Consider the following 18,772-nt stretch of genomic DNA (forward strand, 5'->3'; position numbering starts at 1 on the left):
GTTGCTAAAAGATCATGTAGTAATACTCCATGCTAAGATGTAAGTTTCCGACTTACAGCCCGTAACCTTGACTTAAACATAACATGCGATTGATTCAAATTAGGCATAAAATGAATTAATGTATTATACATATTTGTCAATTCAGTACCATCTGTTGTGTGCACATCATTAGAGGTAGATATTAATGTATAATAATGTCGTTTATTTCTTTCTTCTGCAGAAAGGTGACACTGTAAAGAAGTTCCGAGAGGAGGTGAGTATTAATGAGAGATACACTAAGTTCCTTTCTGTATAATTTCTGTTGAACATTTGTTTGGCCAGGTTCATTCATAGAGTAATAGAATCAGTTTTCTTCTTTCATTTGATTGGTTGATTACATATCACATGCCGTGCATTATTGTTATCAATCCTCAAGATTATGTGGTACATTTTTAATAAAAATTAATTTTATTTAATTGGTGACTTTTGCATATTCAACAATTGGTAGAGTGCGCGTTTATAAGAGCTGTAAGCCTACTATGCGGCCAAATTGTGAGCATATTATTTTGATAGGCCTATAGCCCGGCCTAAATAGACCATTCTATCTTTCAACTTATGAAAATATTCTATCCATTCCAATCATAAACATTCATTGTACAATATACAGTATCAGCATTTTGATTAAAATATAATAAGATGTTTGAACGTAATATTTGACAATTGTGCATACTGAAGTGGCGCTCGTTGTACTGTTATTGGCAGTTCTTTTTGAACAATAGTTTTCTCAAATTTCATTTTCATATTAAAATGTTTCTATTAATCCTGCCATCTTTACTGCAATGTTCAAAACTTTTATTATCATAATGCTGAATGTGATTCTTTTCAATTCTCATGGGTCTGTCAACTAGGTGTTATCTCATTCACCCTATGGGTTTCTAGATGATCCTCAAGCTGTAGATTGTGTCTTTAATTACCACTTTTAAGAGCAGTAAGAGTTTTTTTGTGACACTACATGTTTAAAAATCTGTGATTTTGAATTTTTACGACGTAGAATTGGAATAAATTTGTGCAAATGTGTTTTGATTAATTGCCAATTTTTTGAAGTGATAATAGTTTAGCATATTATGAATGTATGCTTACGTAAGCTGGGTGCCAACATGTTAAGTATGATTAAGCCAGAAGGTAAATAAAGTAGGTATTAGGAATATGGAAATTCTGGTAGGCTAACTGTATGTAGGTAGAGAAGGATTAGGTGTCAACAAATTGATGGTGGATGGGTGGTTAAAATCAGAAAAGTAGAAGACCTTAAAATAGCTTTAGGGTGGGTAGAAGAATTTGATAGAAGGTATGTGCTCCTGCCCACTTCTCACCTAGAACATCCATTAAAATTAAGGATGGAAATCCTTCAAATAATTTATTGGTTACACACAATTCATTTGATCATAGCACAAGAGTGGGTAGAATTAGGATTGTCAATATGTGATATTTTACCAGATGGATGACTGAAAATAGTTAATGTCAAAACCATGTTAAAATTAAACTTTATGGATGACCCACACAGCAAAAACAATTGGATTCTGTTGATTGGCCTACAACTTACTCATTCAATTGTTGCATACAAAAAATATTGGAAATTATAATATAAAATAAGTTTGTATTGGGAGCACTGCGTTCAACCAACCAGTTGAAATATGAAATAATAATAGATTTTATAAATCATAAACATTAATATATATTCTCTGAAATAATGGCAAAACATAATAACGAGTAGATAGTTATAGTATAACTATAGCATAATGGCACAGTACAGTACAGTATAATGAAATACTTTATCAAAGTCAAATTTGATACACTATTAAATACTGCCCTCTATAACAGACCTAGTTTCATAACTAATGTTCTAGATTGAATTGTATTGAAATTATGATGTTGGATAGTATCATTGTTTCTTAATATTGCGTCATTCGGTGTGTATTATTGGAAACTATGTTTTCTTTTCAAAATTTGTATGACAAAGATAATAAACAGTAACGTGGTCTATTGTTATTTTAAGTCATTATAGTATTAACTGTACTTTTTGGCTAGGTTTGATTGCATTGAACTTGTCAAATTTGTGTCCCAATTACTGCCCTAAATTTGTTTAAACTTTAATGTTATCGGGGAAGACAACAGTTTGATATGACTGTAACATGAGTAAAAGAGTACAATATGCATTTAGTTAATAGTAGTGGATGACGTTTTTAAAAGATTAAATTTAGTAATGAGTAAATTAATAACAAAAAATAATGATTTGCCATTAATAATCATATAGGTTCACCCAGATTCTCAATCTCCTTACCCTAGAATATGACATTTAAATAAAACCTTATTTTCAAAACCTTAAATGTTTGAGATTTTTCATGATAAAAGGAATTGATTTACTGTATTTTATTGTGTATCTTTATTTTCGTGTCATTTTAAATTTAACAATCATCTATTTTGTAATTATTATTAGGAAAAAGAATAATGGGATTTTGTTATAGTATAATATATTGATTAACTGTTTAGAATCTTTATTCACTATTTCGGTTCTTAAAATCCCATTAGCGTTACGAACAAAACATAAATGAATGCAATAAAAATTGAAAGATTATCAGGTTCATCTAAAATGATCGCCATTATGATGCAAGCCGGTTTATTATGACCAATTGTTTTCTCAACAATTTTGTTATTTCTTATTAATGGCGATGGTATTGCCACACAGGGGATACGAAATGAAATCCAACATCAAAAGAAATCAGCAATGATGGATAACATGTGATAAAGTTGTAAGATTAGAATATGAGCATTGTGAAAGGAAATGAGATTTTGGTGATAAACCTCTATTTGTTTGGTTATAATAATGGCCTGGTTTGAGGAAGTCATTGTTACTCTAGATATTTCTAACTAATTACAAGTAAATATAACAGTTTTACTGAGCACTTCTTGAAATGAAGCACTGTGAAATGTGTAGAAAATGTATTCAAATTTTGCTCTTGCTCTAATGACCATGCTTGTCCTACAGCCACTTCAACACCACATTTTAAAGATGTTCGATTCCACAACATTCGTTTAATTCAATTCAATTCAAGTGACATTTATTTACTTCAAAAAAAGACAAGTTAACAAGATGTAGGTAAAAAATAAAAGATAATAACAGTTGAAGAAGGCATGTTTAAAAAAAAGCAGAATGCTTGTGGAAGACATGCCTATAGACAAAGATGATTTTTAAACAGACATAAAAATAAAAGAAAACATATCATATACATATTAAACATAGTTGAACAGTCGTCTTCTGGTAAAGAACTGATCCTGAGAAGATCATATCATCTATTCAAATGACATGCCACTGATTTTAATATTTTGTTTACTTGACAAAACATTAACACATGTTATCCATGAACTCTTTTGAGAGCAATTTTTATTAGTATAATATTATAGAAGAGGCTTAAGATAACATATTTATATATTTTATTTTAAATCCCTGTCCTTTGAGAGCAGTGCAATAATCAAAACATCTCGACAACAAACACAATCTTTAAAATTCAAGTTAAGAACTACTCAATTAAACATTTAATATTAAAATGCATCTTTTGATGAAAGATATTAAGATAAGTTTCATCATTTTGCTAGAGTATTTACTTTCTTTTTGTTCATAAAGTGAAAAGTTCAATATTGTTTTTCCTTGTATTATTTAAAAAAAAAAAATTTTAACATTGGACAAATGAAACTAATTTCAATATAATGAAAAACACAGAGGTTATTCTCCTACTAATCTATTACCTTTGTATTGTTCTTGTAGAGTGGTGCAAGAATTAATATTTCTGATGGCACAACTTACCCAGAAAGAATCGTCACGATAACAGGATCAACAGATTCAATCATCAAAGCTTTCAAGATGATTACGAATAAATTTGAAGAGGTAAAACATTTTGAATTATTACTTAGCATATTTTCATGAAATAATTTTAATATTAATATTATTTATGTATTTAATATGCTTGATGTATACTTTCTTTGCATTCATGTGTTTGTATTCTGTCTGTTATAATTGCTATTTCTTTGCTGTATACCTGAATACTTGAATCGGCTTGGTGGCTAATATGCCGGCCATGTTACGGTATTTAGTAGCACCACAATTTATACCTCATAGGCATGTTTAAGTCTTAACAACCTAGAACATGCTGCTGTTACCAGAGAACCGGAACAATCTATTCAGCCCAACGCTACCAATGTTTTGCTTGACTTGCATATAAGCTCTTGATATAAGTAATGCTTTGTGACTATCGGACTACAAAGAACCAAAGGATCCATGTGTACGCTGCAAATTTGCTGGATCAGCTCTGAGAAGCCCCACTAAGTTAAGAGAGACGGCCACTACAAATTTGTAAAGAAATGAATAATGGCCGAGTTGCCCGTGGGTTGGGTTGTCCATGGAACTTCATAATCGACTCACTACTGTATTTAAATAATTTGATATGATCTGTGTCCTTAAAAATGAATTTTTAAAAAAAAGACCAGATGAAAATTTGTTTTCATGTATGTTTATTGTGGATTAGCTACTCTTGTTTTTCGCTCTTAAGCTCTGTCTACATTATCAAACTAGTTTGACAAAAAAAGTGTCATGTGTTCCAATATGGTATTGATATGCCCACAAATATGATGGTGATATGACATCATCATGTCCATATATGGGCAAATCACACTTTTTTTTCACAGAGCTATATGCTCTACAACCTTTTAAACAGTATTTTAGTTTAAGTCTATTAATTCTATGGAAACTTAAACCTATTTTGAAGGCATTTTATTTTAAGTTTATTAATTCTATGGAAACTAACATTATTTCGAAGGCATGTTAGAAAGAAGGTGAAAGATATTAAAATGATAAACCTAAAAAGCCTATATAAAACAAAAGGACTTTTGTATTGTATGCTCACATACTTTCCGCTGACAATACAAGCTGTGTTTAAAGGTTTTTGGAATTGAATCTCTGACAAATGCATTATTAATATTGATTTAGCAGTGTGTGCATCAAAATGCATTCCCATAGTAGTTAATAGACATTAACGTTATAATGGCGCAAGGTAAACGCATAATGCTTTTAATCTTGATCTGACTTTTTCATATACCTGTATTAGAAAAACAATAGAGTATTCTCTATTTTTTTAAATATATATCGGTATATTATTGTTGTATTTTACAAAATTATGGTATTAACTATTTATACTAGTTTAAAACAAGTTTATCCAAAATGTTATTGTTATATGTTTCTTTGTATCTAAAATTGTTTGCTGTTGAAAATTGAGAGGGAATATCTTTCAAAATTTTACACAAATATGAGATTTTATTATTGTATTAAACAACTCCAAATTTAGAGCATTTTATTTTAAAAGTAGGGTGGTGCCAAAAACAGCAAGATTATCTTTCATCAGTAACTAGGGATTAGGGAGTGTTTCTTTTAAAGCTAGAAATAGAAAAGGTTTGACTAAATGCATTTTGCACATTACACCAATATGCATCAGCATAATGTTTGTTTACTAGACCTACAAACAAACCTGTGCTTGATGTCTGTAATTAGTAAGAATTGTTAAAATGCTTTAAATTCCCACACTGATGTAATTTCTTTTCTAATTAGGGCTTTCCTAATTAGCAGCCTATTGTGCTAAAAATAAGATGCGTTTTGGCATTTTCTTATTTTTGTATTATTTCAGAAAAAAGCTATAACTTATTCGTAGTTGCAAAATTTATTTTATTGTATATAAATATGGACATCATACTGTATTTAATTAATTAACTTTATAATTACTAAATCAATATTAATCATAATTTGCTCGTTTATACCTAAAATCTATTATTATTTTCAAGAAATGTATTGTTTGTTGTTAAATAAAGTCAACATATTAGTTATTATTTATTATTAAATGATAATAAAATTAGTAATTCTATTACAAAAATTCAGTTATAATTTCTGAAGACAATTCAGATCATTGAGAGGTGAATGTGCATTTTGTTAATTGTTAACTGCCTACTCAAAAGAATAGCTCTGTAACACACACAACATTTCATGTTCCTTTTCTATGTCATAATATGTTGTCACAAAGCAGACAGTGAGACATAATTGAAAGCAGAGCATTAAGTCATTAACATCTATCGGTAGTCGTAGTGGATAAGCGTGCGATTACCTCTTATTTACCTAGGCGACTGATGACGTAAGATAGCACAGTGCTCACTTAAATCTTCACAATGCTAGTAAAGATAATACGGTTGTTCCCTGTTATGGTAATGCCGCCTGGTCCCAGATTAATTCAGGTACTTAAGTGAAATTCCTTACGGATATCTATGGAAACAAATGGAAAATTTACGAGACTTTTTCTGAACAAAATTCAGCAATAAAATCTGTATGCTGCTAAATTATAATATCTGTTTTAAAATTCAAATACAGAAACATTTTCATAATAATATTTTCATATTATATTCTAATAAAACTTATTTTATTACAATAACAGACCCATGGAGGTACTGCTTTTCAAAATATACAGAATATATATATATAGAATGACCAAAATCGTCAATTAAAATAAAGTAGGTCATCCACTTTTTCTAGAGAAAGAATAACGTGTAAATGTAATTCTAAAAAGTATTGTTAAAATAGGCTAAAAATCTGTTATTTGTAATAGAATATTGGTATATTGTTTAAAGTTCTATTTTGTAATTATTTAAAAAAATATTATTAAATAATGACCAAATAATGGATGAATGATTTTCATATTTGATAAATTAAGGGTATAGATTTATTAAATATGAACAATAATGATTATGAAATTAATAATAAAAAGCCAGAATCTAACACATTTTATAGTAAAAAAGAGAATGTCCATTTGCAACATCTAATTTCATATTCCGTACATGACTTGCTACCTGCCACGAAATGCCATTTATTCCCTGTGGAATATTCATAATTTTATCAACATTTTTTCCTTTAAATTAGAATAGTAATTTGTTACTTTCATAGGATTATCTATGACTGGAATTATGATAAATGCAATTCTCACTGCTCTCTTCTTAGTCTGCCTGCATCGAGAAATAAAATTGTGTTTTTCAGTTTTTATGTGGTACAAATATACAAAAAATCCATTCGATCTCTCAATCTTAAAATGTTTTCTGTGAAAATGTAGTTCACAATTTCAGGAAATAATTCAGTCTTTTTGAAAATTGAGGTCTAGAAAAGTTAACTGTAGTCTGTCTGTATAATAGTTTGTAATTCAAATGCAGGCTACCACAGCTCAGAAACTCTAGGTTCATTTTAAATGCCCAAAGACTGAGATTTAACCTCATACAAGAGTCATACTATCATGAATCTAGAGACATATTCTTGGATCCATAGTAGCCTTTTTGTTCATACAAGGCCTATTGGTCAACATAGAATCAGATCTGTAGTCGTTGACTGCTGAGGATTAGGTCTACTTGTTGTGGGGTCACTGTAAATCTTCCAAGTTGCAATAGATTTTTAAAATAATTCAGTAAAAACAGCGATGATGATTATGTTTAAAGCAGTCCCTGATTCTAATCTTTATAGCCTTGTTCAGTTCATAGAAAAACATATATTTCCTTTATGTTCAGATGATGAATTATACCGCATTTTGGATTGCTGGCATTTTTGCTTTGAATCTAGTCTACCACAAAATTTCAGTTTTCGCCGTTTTTGTCTGAAAGTGGTATTACAATTACTTTAATACTTCAGTAATAATTATTTGCAAATGTTATCTTGATGGTTTTTCAAGTGCTATACTATGCCAATGAGTTGATTGCATTAATCTTCATGATTTTGCTGGCAAGATGATTTTCATGGTAAAAATATATCAATTTATTAAAATTCAAAACGAATTATAATGATAATGACAATAATCGGTATATCAATATAAATGGACAAGTTGATGAGTTAAAACGTGATGTGGCTATATTTGTTTTATGTCTGCGACATCTTAATCAATCAGGCGACATACCTCATTGCTTTGTTATATTCTATGGCTCCACGCCATCTTCAAAATATCCACTTATAATTTTGTTAATCTGTCTTTATACGCATTATATTTACTAGCAAAAATATATTTATTTGATATATAATATTTAGACTTCATTCTCTAATTTATTCATTACTGTATTTGTTAATTTAAACACGATAGCTTGTTTTGCCATTATTTATCACAATACTGTTGTGTTCGTCTACACGGCCGTGTACAATTATAAGAAATAGACGAGTAAACCTTGATTGAAAGATCAGTTTTGTTTTTATCCATATCCATGCATCATTGCCGCTATTATGTCACGGTCCATTTGGGTATTACATTAACATTAAATATTCTTATTGCTTAGAAATGAATTATCATTTTAAGACCGAATCTCAGCACAGTAGCAGGCTGTCAACAAAAACAACCTTTTGATCAGGTTTAATTGATATAGTCAGTGGATAGTGGCACTGCAACTTGGAGGGTAGTTTTGCTGCAGCTTGGTTGATATAATAGCACTGCATCTTGGTTGATAGTAGCACTACATCTTGGTTGATAGTAGCACTGTAGCTTAGTGGGCAGTGGCACTGCAGCTTGGTGGGTAGTGGCATTGCAGCTTGGTGGGTAGTGGTACTGCAGCTTGAGCGTGGTTGGTAATCTGCAGCTTGGTTGGTAGTGTTGGTGTAGCTTGGTTGATATAATAGCACTGCATCTTGGTTGATAGTAGCACTACATCTTGGTTGATAGTAGCACTGTAGCTTGGTGGGCAGTGGCACTGCAGCTTGGTAGGTAGTGGCACTCCAGCTTGGTCATAGTGTTGCTGTAGCTTGGTTGATGGTGGCATTGTAGCTTGGTTGGTAGTGGCACTGCAGCTTGGGAGTAGTCTTGCTGCAGCTTGGTGGGTAGGGCACTGCATTTTGTGTGTGGGTACTAACACTGCAGCTTTGTGGTCTGTTGCACTGCAGCTTCGTACATAGTGGCATTGCAGCTTGGCTGGCAGTGGCAGGACTACATCATTTGTTCACATGTGAATGGCCTTAAGAAATTAAGTCTTATAGTTGTTTATTTATAATGAAATGTACATTCACGACCTTTTGATGGCAGCTGAGATTCAATTTAGTTATGATAAAAATAAATCATTAAGTGAAACTTGATATTATTGCAATACCATTGCTAATGCAACAGGTTTATTGAACCTTTTAATGTCCATGATTGAAGTTAATGAATTTAGTTTTTATGGTTTATATACTTAAAATATTTGTAGTGAATTCCTTAGAAATATCAATTACGTAAATGTGTATTATATGTAAAGCTCTGTCTACACTATCAAACTTTATGTGACAAAAAAAAATGTGATGTGCCCATATATGGACATGATGATGTCATATCACTACCATATTTGGGCACATCACACTTTTTTGTCAAACTAGTTTGATAGTGTAAACAGAGTTTAACAGATAATAATTTAACAGATAACCTCAATTTCTTTATTTGGTTTTTTTTTGTCAGGACTTATCAAGTACAATGCAGTCACCTACAGCTCCCAAGCCTCCAGTGACTCTGAAACTTGTGGTTCCTGCAAGCCAATGTGGGTCTTTAATTGGCAAACAAGGCTGCAAAATAAAAGAGATTAGAGAGGTATAGTATTTGTATCAGTCTTCATGTTGTACAGTATGTCGGAGGTCACAGTTCGGTTCACTGAAAATTAATTTCACTCTTCCCTGGTCATGCTATCATGTTTTAGCTTTGATGCTGCAACTCTACTCTAGTATGACCAAGGCAACAAGACACTGAACATGCCTTGCCAAAATACAGTAGGAACTCGTAACAATCCTTTCATCTTATGTCTGGCTGCAACAAATACCAAATGTATGTAAGCTCTGCAGCGTGCTGATCATGTTGCAGCCACAGATAAACCCTTAGGAACTCATCATCCTGTTGACAATGATTCTAGTTTGTGTGGTTTTGTAATTATAGTATGAATTTCTATGGTTGGTATATTTATTTCAAAATAATGCCAGAGTTCAATAGAGGGTTTCAGACACATAGAAAAAATTATTTTTTGAAAATGGTCAAATTTACTGAAACAGAAAATATAGAAGAAGACTACACTAATAATTCAGTATTAATTAATAATCAAAGGGAATACTGCTATTGTTTTTATTATTTCATTCAATTAATAATGATTATTATTAGGATTAAGATTGGAAAAGAAGTTAAGATCCATCATTGTATTGTTGAAATTCAACCGAAAAGAATTAGAATTTCAATATTACCAATCTACTTTACGTTTTCTTCTCTGTATAGCATTCAATTTGTTTTTATGTTATTGCATGATGAATTCAGTTACTTAATAGTTGCATCGACATTGATGAAAAAAAAAATCTGTTCAAAATTTAAATGACTTGTTTATCAGAAGGCTAGGTAAGTATAGCTAAAAGCGGTATGAAAAAAAGGTCATGAACTCCAGGTATGCAAACTTGTAACAGTGGCGTTAGTCTGACATTTTCATATTTTTGAGGATGTAAACACTAACGTTGGCAGCTGTGTTATCCGCATATAGGTGTTGTATTTTTCTACAAATTGCCTAGGGAATACGTTCTTTATGTTGGAAAATCTATGGACTCAAGCTATTTTATACTAACTTTGAAATATGTTAGTAAGAAATATAGTTTTGCTTGGTCCTACTGAATAGCTTGGCTTATGGATTTATAAGATTAGATGCATATTATGCCGCAAGAAAAAAGCAAATACTTCTAGTCTGATAATTATGCACTTGGTGCAGTTTCCATGGCAACATTGATGTTAACTAAAATCTACAGTGTTCACGGTAATATATCTAGATGCCATACCTTTAGATGATCTTTTTTATATTAAAACTTGCATTCAATATTACACATTTTAAACATTTTCAATTCAGCTTTATAATCAAATATCAATATATTTGCATTAATTTATAGGCATATAATCATTTTTTTATTCTTCTTGGTCTGCTGTTTGTTTGTCCATTTATCGGTGTCGCCACTAGTTTCATCAAATTTTAGGAAAGAATCAATTTTTATGTCTTTAATTCTAGGTTATAAATAAACATTTTAATTAAACTAATCTCCTAATTTTAAACAATGTATAGTAATAAAATAATTCTGTTGCCTGCTCAATATTAAGTCTATCTTTCCGTGAGACTTCAAAAATCTATTTAATTATTAAAGGTGTGGTATTTTTGGTATACTGTACTCTATATTTATTTTTGATAACATGCCATTCTTCAATGTTTTAATTAAGCCTATTCTAGCACTATAGGAAGAACTGATTATTTGTTAGTATCGTGTTCCGTCTTATATTCCCCCAGGAATTTAAGCTCCACAATATTATGCCATCATCTATTAGCATCTGTTCATTAATTTTGACGTTCTTACAATCAATTTCTTGACCTTTCGGAAATCACTGTTCTCTGAGATTTTAATGTTGATTAAGATTGATCCATATTATTTCGTGCCGATACATCAACACCTAATAAATTCTCAATGTAAACGACTTTGTCAAAATCACCCTTATTTCAATTTAATCTAATTAAAGAATCCAAAGGGTATATAAACAGTAAATCGACGATAGTATTCGCCAAAAATCTCAATGATATTTTTGTTTCTTTAGATTGACGGTAGGTGTAGTTTTATATTAAGAGTGATTTCTCATCTGTGGCATGTTTGCCCAAATGAAAATAATCTATCACACCTCTGGTTTGTTGCTTAATGGGCCATTATGATAGATCTTTCCCATTCAACAGATTTGTTGATAGGAGCCGAAAAGACAACTCAATTAGAAATTTGAATTAACTCGGCAGTGATTTCTTTTAGCCTGGCAACGTACATTCTGATCCTGCCTAGAGATAAAGTAGCGCTACACATCTGCCTACTAACACGACAAAACCTTTAATCCCTTGATCTATAAAGCTTTTCTATGTCTGGTAATTACTTACATATTTGGAATAGTTTACTTGAAATGGTGTTATGATTAATAATTACAAATTACAAAATAATATTTTGACTTTGGCCTATTAGTAAATTTGATTTGTGATTTACACTAACAGTACTATATATTTTAATGTACCATACATGGTAACACACATTTTAAATAAAAATGCTTAATAAAAATATTTGGCAAAGATTTACATGATGTCATTTTTGTAATGCTTTTGAAATTTTTGTTTCAGTTGCCAAAGAATAATTGAAAATCAAAACCTATCTGAGATATACTTTATGCAAGGTTTTATAGTTATAGATAGTCATTAACTTTTCATTAAAAAAAAGACAAAACAAATTCTCAGTTATCATTTTCTAGGAAGTGTTTTTAAAAAACATATTTTCTTTGAGATGCTTATGCATCAATGGCCTTTTGAACATTTATGAAACAAACATCAAATAATGTTTTTTTACAAAACTCCCAATGGCTATCAGGTAATATGAAGTAAGATGCAATTGTCTGTAAAACCACTATGAAAATGTATATAAAGTGTATTAGTAGGCCCTACCTGAGAATAATAAAATAGTATTATTATTACTATTGTTAATTTATATAAATATTTGTAAATTATTATTATTATTTCTCACTGTACCATTGTCTCAAGTGAAGTATGTATTAATAGTTTCTAATTTTCTTTATCATATCCATTAATTAATTTTAAAATAGTTGAAACAGATGTTTTGGTTTGAAATAATTGGTACTTTTTTATCCAATGAAAAGCATATAAAGGAGTCTGGTATTATCTCCATTCATGTTTCTTTCATAGGTATAATTTTTCTTTGTGGAAGATTTCAAGGCAGCCAATCCCATATCTATACAGTATATGTTGCTAATTTAATAGATCTCCATCAATAGTACAAGTTACTTTTAGTACTTCTTCTGACATTTGCCTTGAGTAAGACACTTTACTCTATTCACTTGAATGAGACATTTTGCAGCTAAAAGCACCAACTGTCATGCATGTGTCTACCATGGGAATAGCATCGTTTTTGGTGGAAATCTGTAGTGTAAAGGAATTGCACTTTTTAAAATGTCTACAATGTAAAGGCTTTTAGAATTATCTGTAGAATATTACCTGTAGATTTTCAAGGTTTGGATCGTTGCCCTGTCATTTTACCATGATTTAAAATCCATCTTTATCTTATATTTCTTATAATTACAGTATAACATAACAGTAATAATATTTATTGGTTTTTTCAAAAATGTCGGAACTCTCTCTCAACAGAAGGGTTTGACCCTTTACAAACAAAATTAAAAACTGTACATTATGTATTATATACAAAAAAGTCACACATGATAGAGATCCATAATTATACAATACAGCCCGCGAAATTTACCTCGGCATTCGGCAATGCCGAGGTAAATGCCGAGGTCCTGCTAGCTTACCACGGCATTGATTTGCCGAGGCTCTTTTTATTGATTTAGGCCTTGGAGTAAAATCAAGGCTACCACATACACAGCAAATAGATAGTTTTATGCCTACTGTATTACAGTTTTTTTCAAATTTACCTTCGTTACAAGTGAATTAAATATATCTTTAAATATTTGTACTGTACGTTGGAGCTATTATTAGGCCTAGGCCTAGACCGCTCCGGCGTTTACAACAACAACGAACCACGCTCAGCAGCTCTATCGTCGTATGATGTGAGTTTAGTGAGGCATGACAAATCACATGACTTATTGTTACTTGGCTGCTGATCTGAGAGAATGGAAGAGTCCAACTTGTATTGGGGATTGAAAACCACGTGGTTTGTTTGTGTGGTTATTATTTAGAGAGCAAGCCGCGCCGCAAATGCGCTTTACATTATAACACAGCTATTTTTAGGTACAGTACAGTTAATGTGTGTGTGATTGAATACTAAAAATAGCTTTGGGGGCTGAACAAAAAAAATGCCGACGTGTTGCCGAGGTGGGCTTCGTTTACGTCGGCATTTTTTTGCCGAGGTCATTTCGTCCCAATTTCGAGGGCTGTACAATAACACATCAAATGATACAAATTCCACAGACATTTTCTAGTAAACCATACTATATTTTTCACTAGATTGTTTGTTTTCAAATGAATCTGAATCACTGCAGGTTTCTTTTTTCTTTGGCAGTTAAGGTCTTGTTACAAAAACATCGTCTAACTTTATACTCTTCTAATTTCTACCTGCGTATGTTGATCACCATAAAACCGATTGGATTCTGACTTGTAATGGCTTTCTTTTCATTTGTTCAGCATTATTACAGTATATACGATATCAAGCCCCAGATGACTCTTTCTGATCCGATAGAACTAGATTTTCTAATTTGGTGTTCAACAGCTGCTTTGTAACCTAGTAAAAATCACCAGGTACATATCAACTGTTTAGACAGAAATTCACTACCTCTCTCCTATGTTGAGAATATTTATTTTGTTTTTGCTTGATGGTGTTGAAAACCTACTCTCATCCGGTGCTGCTGTGGAAATATGGGAAAAATCCCTTCATGATGTTGTTTCTGTACTAGGATCTTCAGTAACATAAATATAACTGAAACTTGTTAAGATAAAATTAACTCGTAAATAAAACAATTTCAGATTATTTCAATTCACTTTCATGTAGTTCAAGCTACTTGGTTCAATGTGGGAATGAAAACATAATTATATGCATACTTTATTGACAAATTCTGTAAAAATAGCATTTTCTCTCTTTCAATAGTGATAATATATTAAATTTTCTATATTTTAATGTAGTAAAAAAAAATGACGACCAATATTGTATAATTAGATGACATTCCAACACTTGCAAACGGATTATATTGTTTACTATTTGTCCTAATTCTTTATTTAAGATATTAGTACCAAATGAAAGAGTTCCAAGCTTCATATGTGATGTAATTTATCTGTAATATTTACATAGTAACTGAGCAATATCGTGACCGTATAATGTCCAGATTAAGATACAATAACAAATATTTACTTTTTTTGTTCAGTCTAGACTGTTAATATATCTTAGATATTAGCTGCTTCAGTCCAGTAAATAGCAATATTAAAGAGTTGTTCAAGTAGGCATGAAGTCCACAAAAATAATTTTTCTGTTACGTCTTGTAGATTATCACTTAATTTATTGAGGATATGGCTCAATTAGTATTGTAAAAATAATAAAGTAAAAAAGCTTGTTCATGTATTGTACACCCCTGCCCCCCCCCCACCCACCCTTACTAGGCAGAAATAGATAAATACTATTAATAGTAAATACAGCATTTAATGCTTATTTGTTGAGAATCATGTATAGTATTATTTTATGAGTAATATAAACCTTAATCCCCGCCAGAGTCTGGTTTTTCTTTTTTTTAGTTTTACCAGCAATTTTAGTGGTATTAATTGTCTGATAGTTATAGTAGCATGATCTATGTTTTGCTTTTTATTATTATAGGATAGAGTTTGAGTTTATATTTCTAACATCAATTTTTTTAAATTTTATTCAAAAATCCAGCAAGTTTTTGTAATTTATTTCAAACATTATCTACGAAAATGTCATTTGTAATGTTATCAATTTAGCACAATCAAACATCACTGCACTCGGCAAAACAAACAACTACGCCGTGCATGATTTCCATAATTATGTATGTTTCAAGTTTTCGCTACGCTCGTTTGTATTTAAACTCAAGAGAATAGGATGGAAGTCTGGTACGACAGATACTTAGGTCGTTGGTAAAGAAGAGTGATAAATTACAATGTTTCTTTATCCATGCAATCTTGCACACGTAGCAAGTTAATTCTTCAAAATGGCGGCTAAGAAAACTATACGATAAAGATAATTCAGACGACATATAATGAAAACAAACCATCTTTGAATTCAACTGATGTATTTATGACTGTATTTATTTTGGAATGACAAAATCTGATATAAATCAATGCTTCTTTTATATTTGATTCAAATTTAAAAAGTTTACAGTTTTTTTAATGAATGTTTACAAATTTATTCTATACAGTTATGTGCTAAAATTAGATATCAACAAATTTTAAATAATAAATAAACTAATTTATTTCACACTTATTTTCTCAATCATTTCAATTTAAAAATTAGTCAATTTCTTGTAGATTTTGTAATTATAAATCGTAATTAAGTTGTTTAGGGTTGAACGATTACTAGCATAGGTATTTATAGGCAAAGCAAACAGCTAAACGATAATTTCATAATAAATCTATTAAAAATTTCTTTGAAAAACTCTAATTATGACAATAATGAAGTTTCACACCTATTTGGTATTTCCTTTTACAATAATTATAGTTCATTTTGTATTTGGTAGAAATTTGAATTATAATAATAGAAAAATAATAAGTTAATTAAAAGTAATTATGAATATTATAACACTACAATACCTAAATAGTAATACATACACAAATATTTCTTTGCAAAATAATTAAATTGCAATTGGCATATTGTTTAATGAGTTGCGTGTGCTTGTATGTGATAATAAAACGCATTCAATTATCAATTTACTGCAAAATGCATAGTTAGTGGTTAAACATATTTGTTTTGTCATCAGTAATGAGGTATTAAAGATTTTGAGAATGAATTCGATAATATGGTTGCTCATGAGCGGTTTTACTGAATTTGTGGTATAAAATGACTCCTAACATGAATTTAATTGTCTCAAAAATATTTAACTATTCACATAAATTTGTATGTTTTGCATATGGATGTACTACTATCCGAAATACAGGAAATAAACACCAAACTATAGTTAGTTTCCAACAACATGCCTAGAATAATTTTAGCTGATTCTTGGAACTGTATCTATATTATTAAATTATTAAATTATTATAGCATTATTTATAGGCAAATTCTATGATACAGTATCACATGTATCACAACAGTAATAAAGTACAGATAATAAATGGTACAGAATGAGTTGACTGTGTTTCAAACACCTTGCTACTTTCATCTTGTCCATCATCACAATAACAGGGACCAATCACAGCATTTCTTAATTAGCTTAGGAATGTGCTCATCTTGCTATTGATCGGCCAATCAGTTGGAGTCTTTGTCTTGTCTGACAACTAAAGATGGTTTGGCTTAGATCAAGACCAGCTGCGGCCAGTGGAAGGATGCTCTTAAGTTAATGTGTGAAACTAATAAGTTTACTTTAACTCCGATGGAGATTCCACACAAGATTGTGAGGGTGTAGGACGTATTTTATCATGTCGATCAATTGCTTAGTGAATAATTATCGTGATCCTAATCTTAAAAGTTTTTAGGTGCATCTAAAGTGGGACAGATATCTTAGTGACATTTAGTACCTGATTCTGCTATAAGAAAAACCCAATAGTGTGTTAATGAATTATTCCATTATTACAGCAGAGAGAGTGGAGCAATAATAACCATTTAAAAAATGGTGTTCCCAAAATCACAGTTATAACGTATTTGTCTTCCAATCCCAAGGATCTAGTGCCAGGATTGAAACTCACGACTCTTTAAATGCGACTTGGTTTTAAGCGCAATAAATTATGAAATAGTTTTTGGCGAGTTGCTCACTGTTGGATGCGTATGAACATAGAGATATTATAGTGTCTCTATGGTATGAAATATAAACAAAATTAATTTTTAAAAAATCTTTCTATTTTATAGATTTAGTTGTTCATACTGCAGCTTCTTTGTTATGATTACTAAGCCATTTCAATTCCGTTGGATTGCTGCAGTTGAAAGTATCAAATCAAAGTATTTCATGGGAAAATTTATGTTTAAATAATAATAAAGCTACTGCTTACTGAGCTATGTTGGCAATTGTTTCAGATTGATATTAGATATTATCCGTAATTAAGCTTCATTACTTCATCAATTAATTATAAATAAATTTCAAAATCCACAGCAAGATAATCCATAGCTTTACTATACTAATTAGAACAAGCATCGTGTTACCAGGCAACTATGGAATGTCAGTCTTTCTTAATTAAATTCTTGAGTCATATTTCATTAAGCTTACATGGTTCCCTGAGATTAAACTTTAAATAAACCCTTTATTTTCATGCTCTCTTAATTTTGTTAAAAGTTTATTAAAAAGAAAGGAGGGCTTTAATGTATTGGGAAATTATTGAGGTGTAGAGGAAAGATTATTGCTTGGTTGAGGTGGTTTAATAAACACAATTCCAAACAATCAATTAATAAATCAATCAATAAACTTTATTACAACTTTGAAGTTGAAATACAATAAAACTTTCAATACAAACTTCATTAAAAAGTAAAACATTGCAAACACACATCAAAAAGGCAAGGAATCAAAGAAAGCGATAAAAAATGTCATGAAGGGCAGACTTGAATTAACAACCTTTCGCCAGGGGACAATACAACTGTACATAATAATAATATGTACATAATCATGAATGATAATGAATTTAGTAGTGTAGTTTTCTTGTCCTTTTGTTTGTAAGTTTTATAGTGGCACAGAAACACTGCTTGATACAAGATAATGAGGCATTACTCCATAATATTATCAGAAAGTGCAATCTTTATCTGTACATTACATTCGATTCTGTTAAAAGTATATTCAACGCTTTTATCTTATTGTTAATTTTAGAAATTGTTCTTCTTTGAAATTGAAACATAAAGAGACAAGGTTATTTACAGTTTGTTGATAAACATGGATAAACTATACTGTTACTTTGCTAATAAACCGTGACATATGTAAATGGATTGAATGTATTAACTATTATTTTGACCAAATTGTGTGTGAAGACACAATTTTGTCAAAATAATAATGAATGTTCAAAACGATACAGAGATTTG

General features: G+C 30.6%; 1 protein-coding gene across 5 annotated transcripts in view; it reads left to right on the forward strand.

Moving 5' to 3' along the window:
* The window catches only part of LOC140040250 (poly(rC)-binding protein 3-like), a 92,032-nt gene that overhangs the window by 55,659 nt on the left and 17,601 nt on the right, over positions 1-18,772 (forward strand). For all 5 annotated transcript variants that reach the window (XM_072086038.1, XM_072086039.1, XM_072086035.1 and 2 more), the window contains 3 exons: positions 221-253; positions 3,800-3,919; positions 9,513-9,641. In XM_072086038.1, coding sequence (XP_071942139.1) covers positions 221-253; positions 3,800-3,919; positions 9,513-9,641 — 282 coding nt within the window. The remainder of the gene's footprint in view (positions 1-220; positions 254-3,799; positions 3,920-9,512; positions 9,642-18,772) is intronic.

Source organism: Antedon mediterranea, chromosome 2, assembly GCF_964355755.1.
Source record: "Antedon mediterranea chromosome 2, ecAntMedi1.1, whole genome shotgun sequence".
In the NCBI taxonomy this organism is placed as follows: Eukaryota; Metazoa; Echinodermata; class Crinoidea; order Comatulida; family Antedonidae; genus Antedon; species Antedon mediterranea.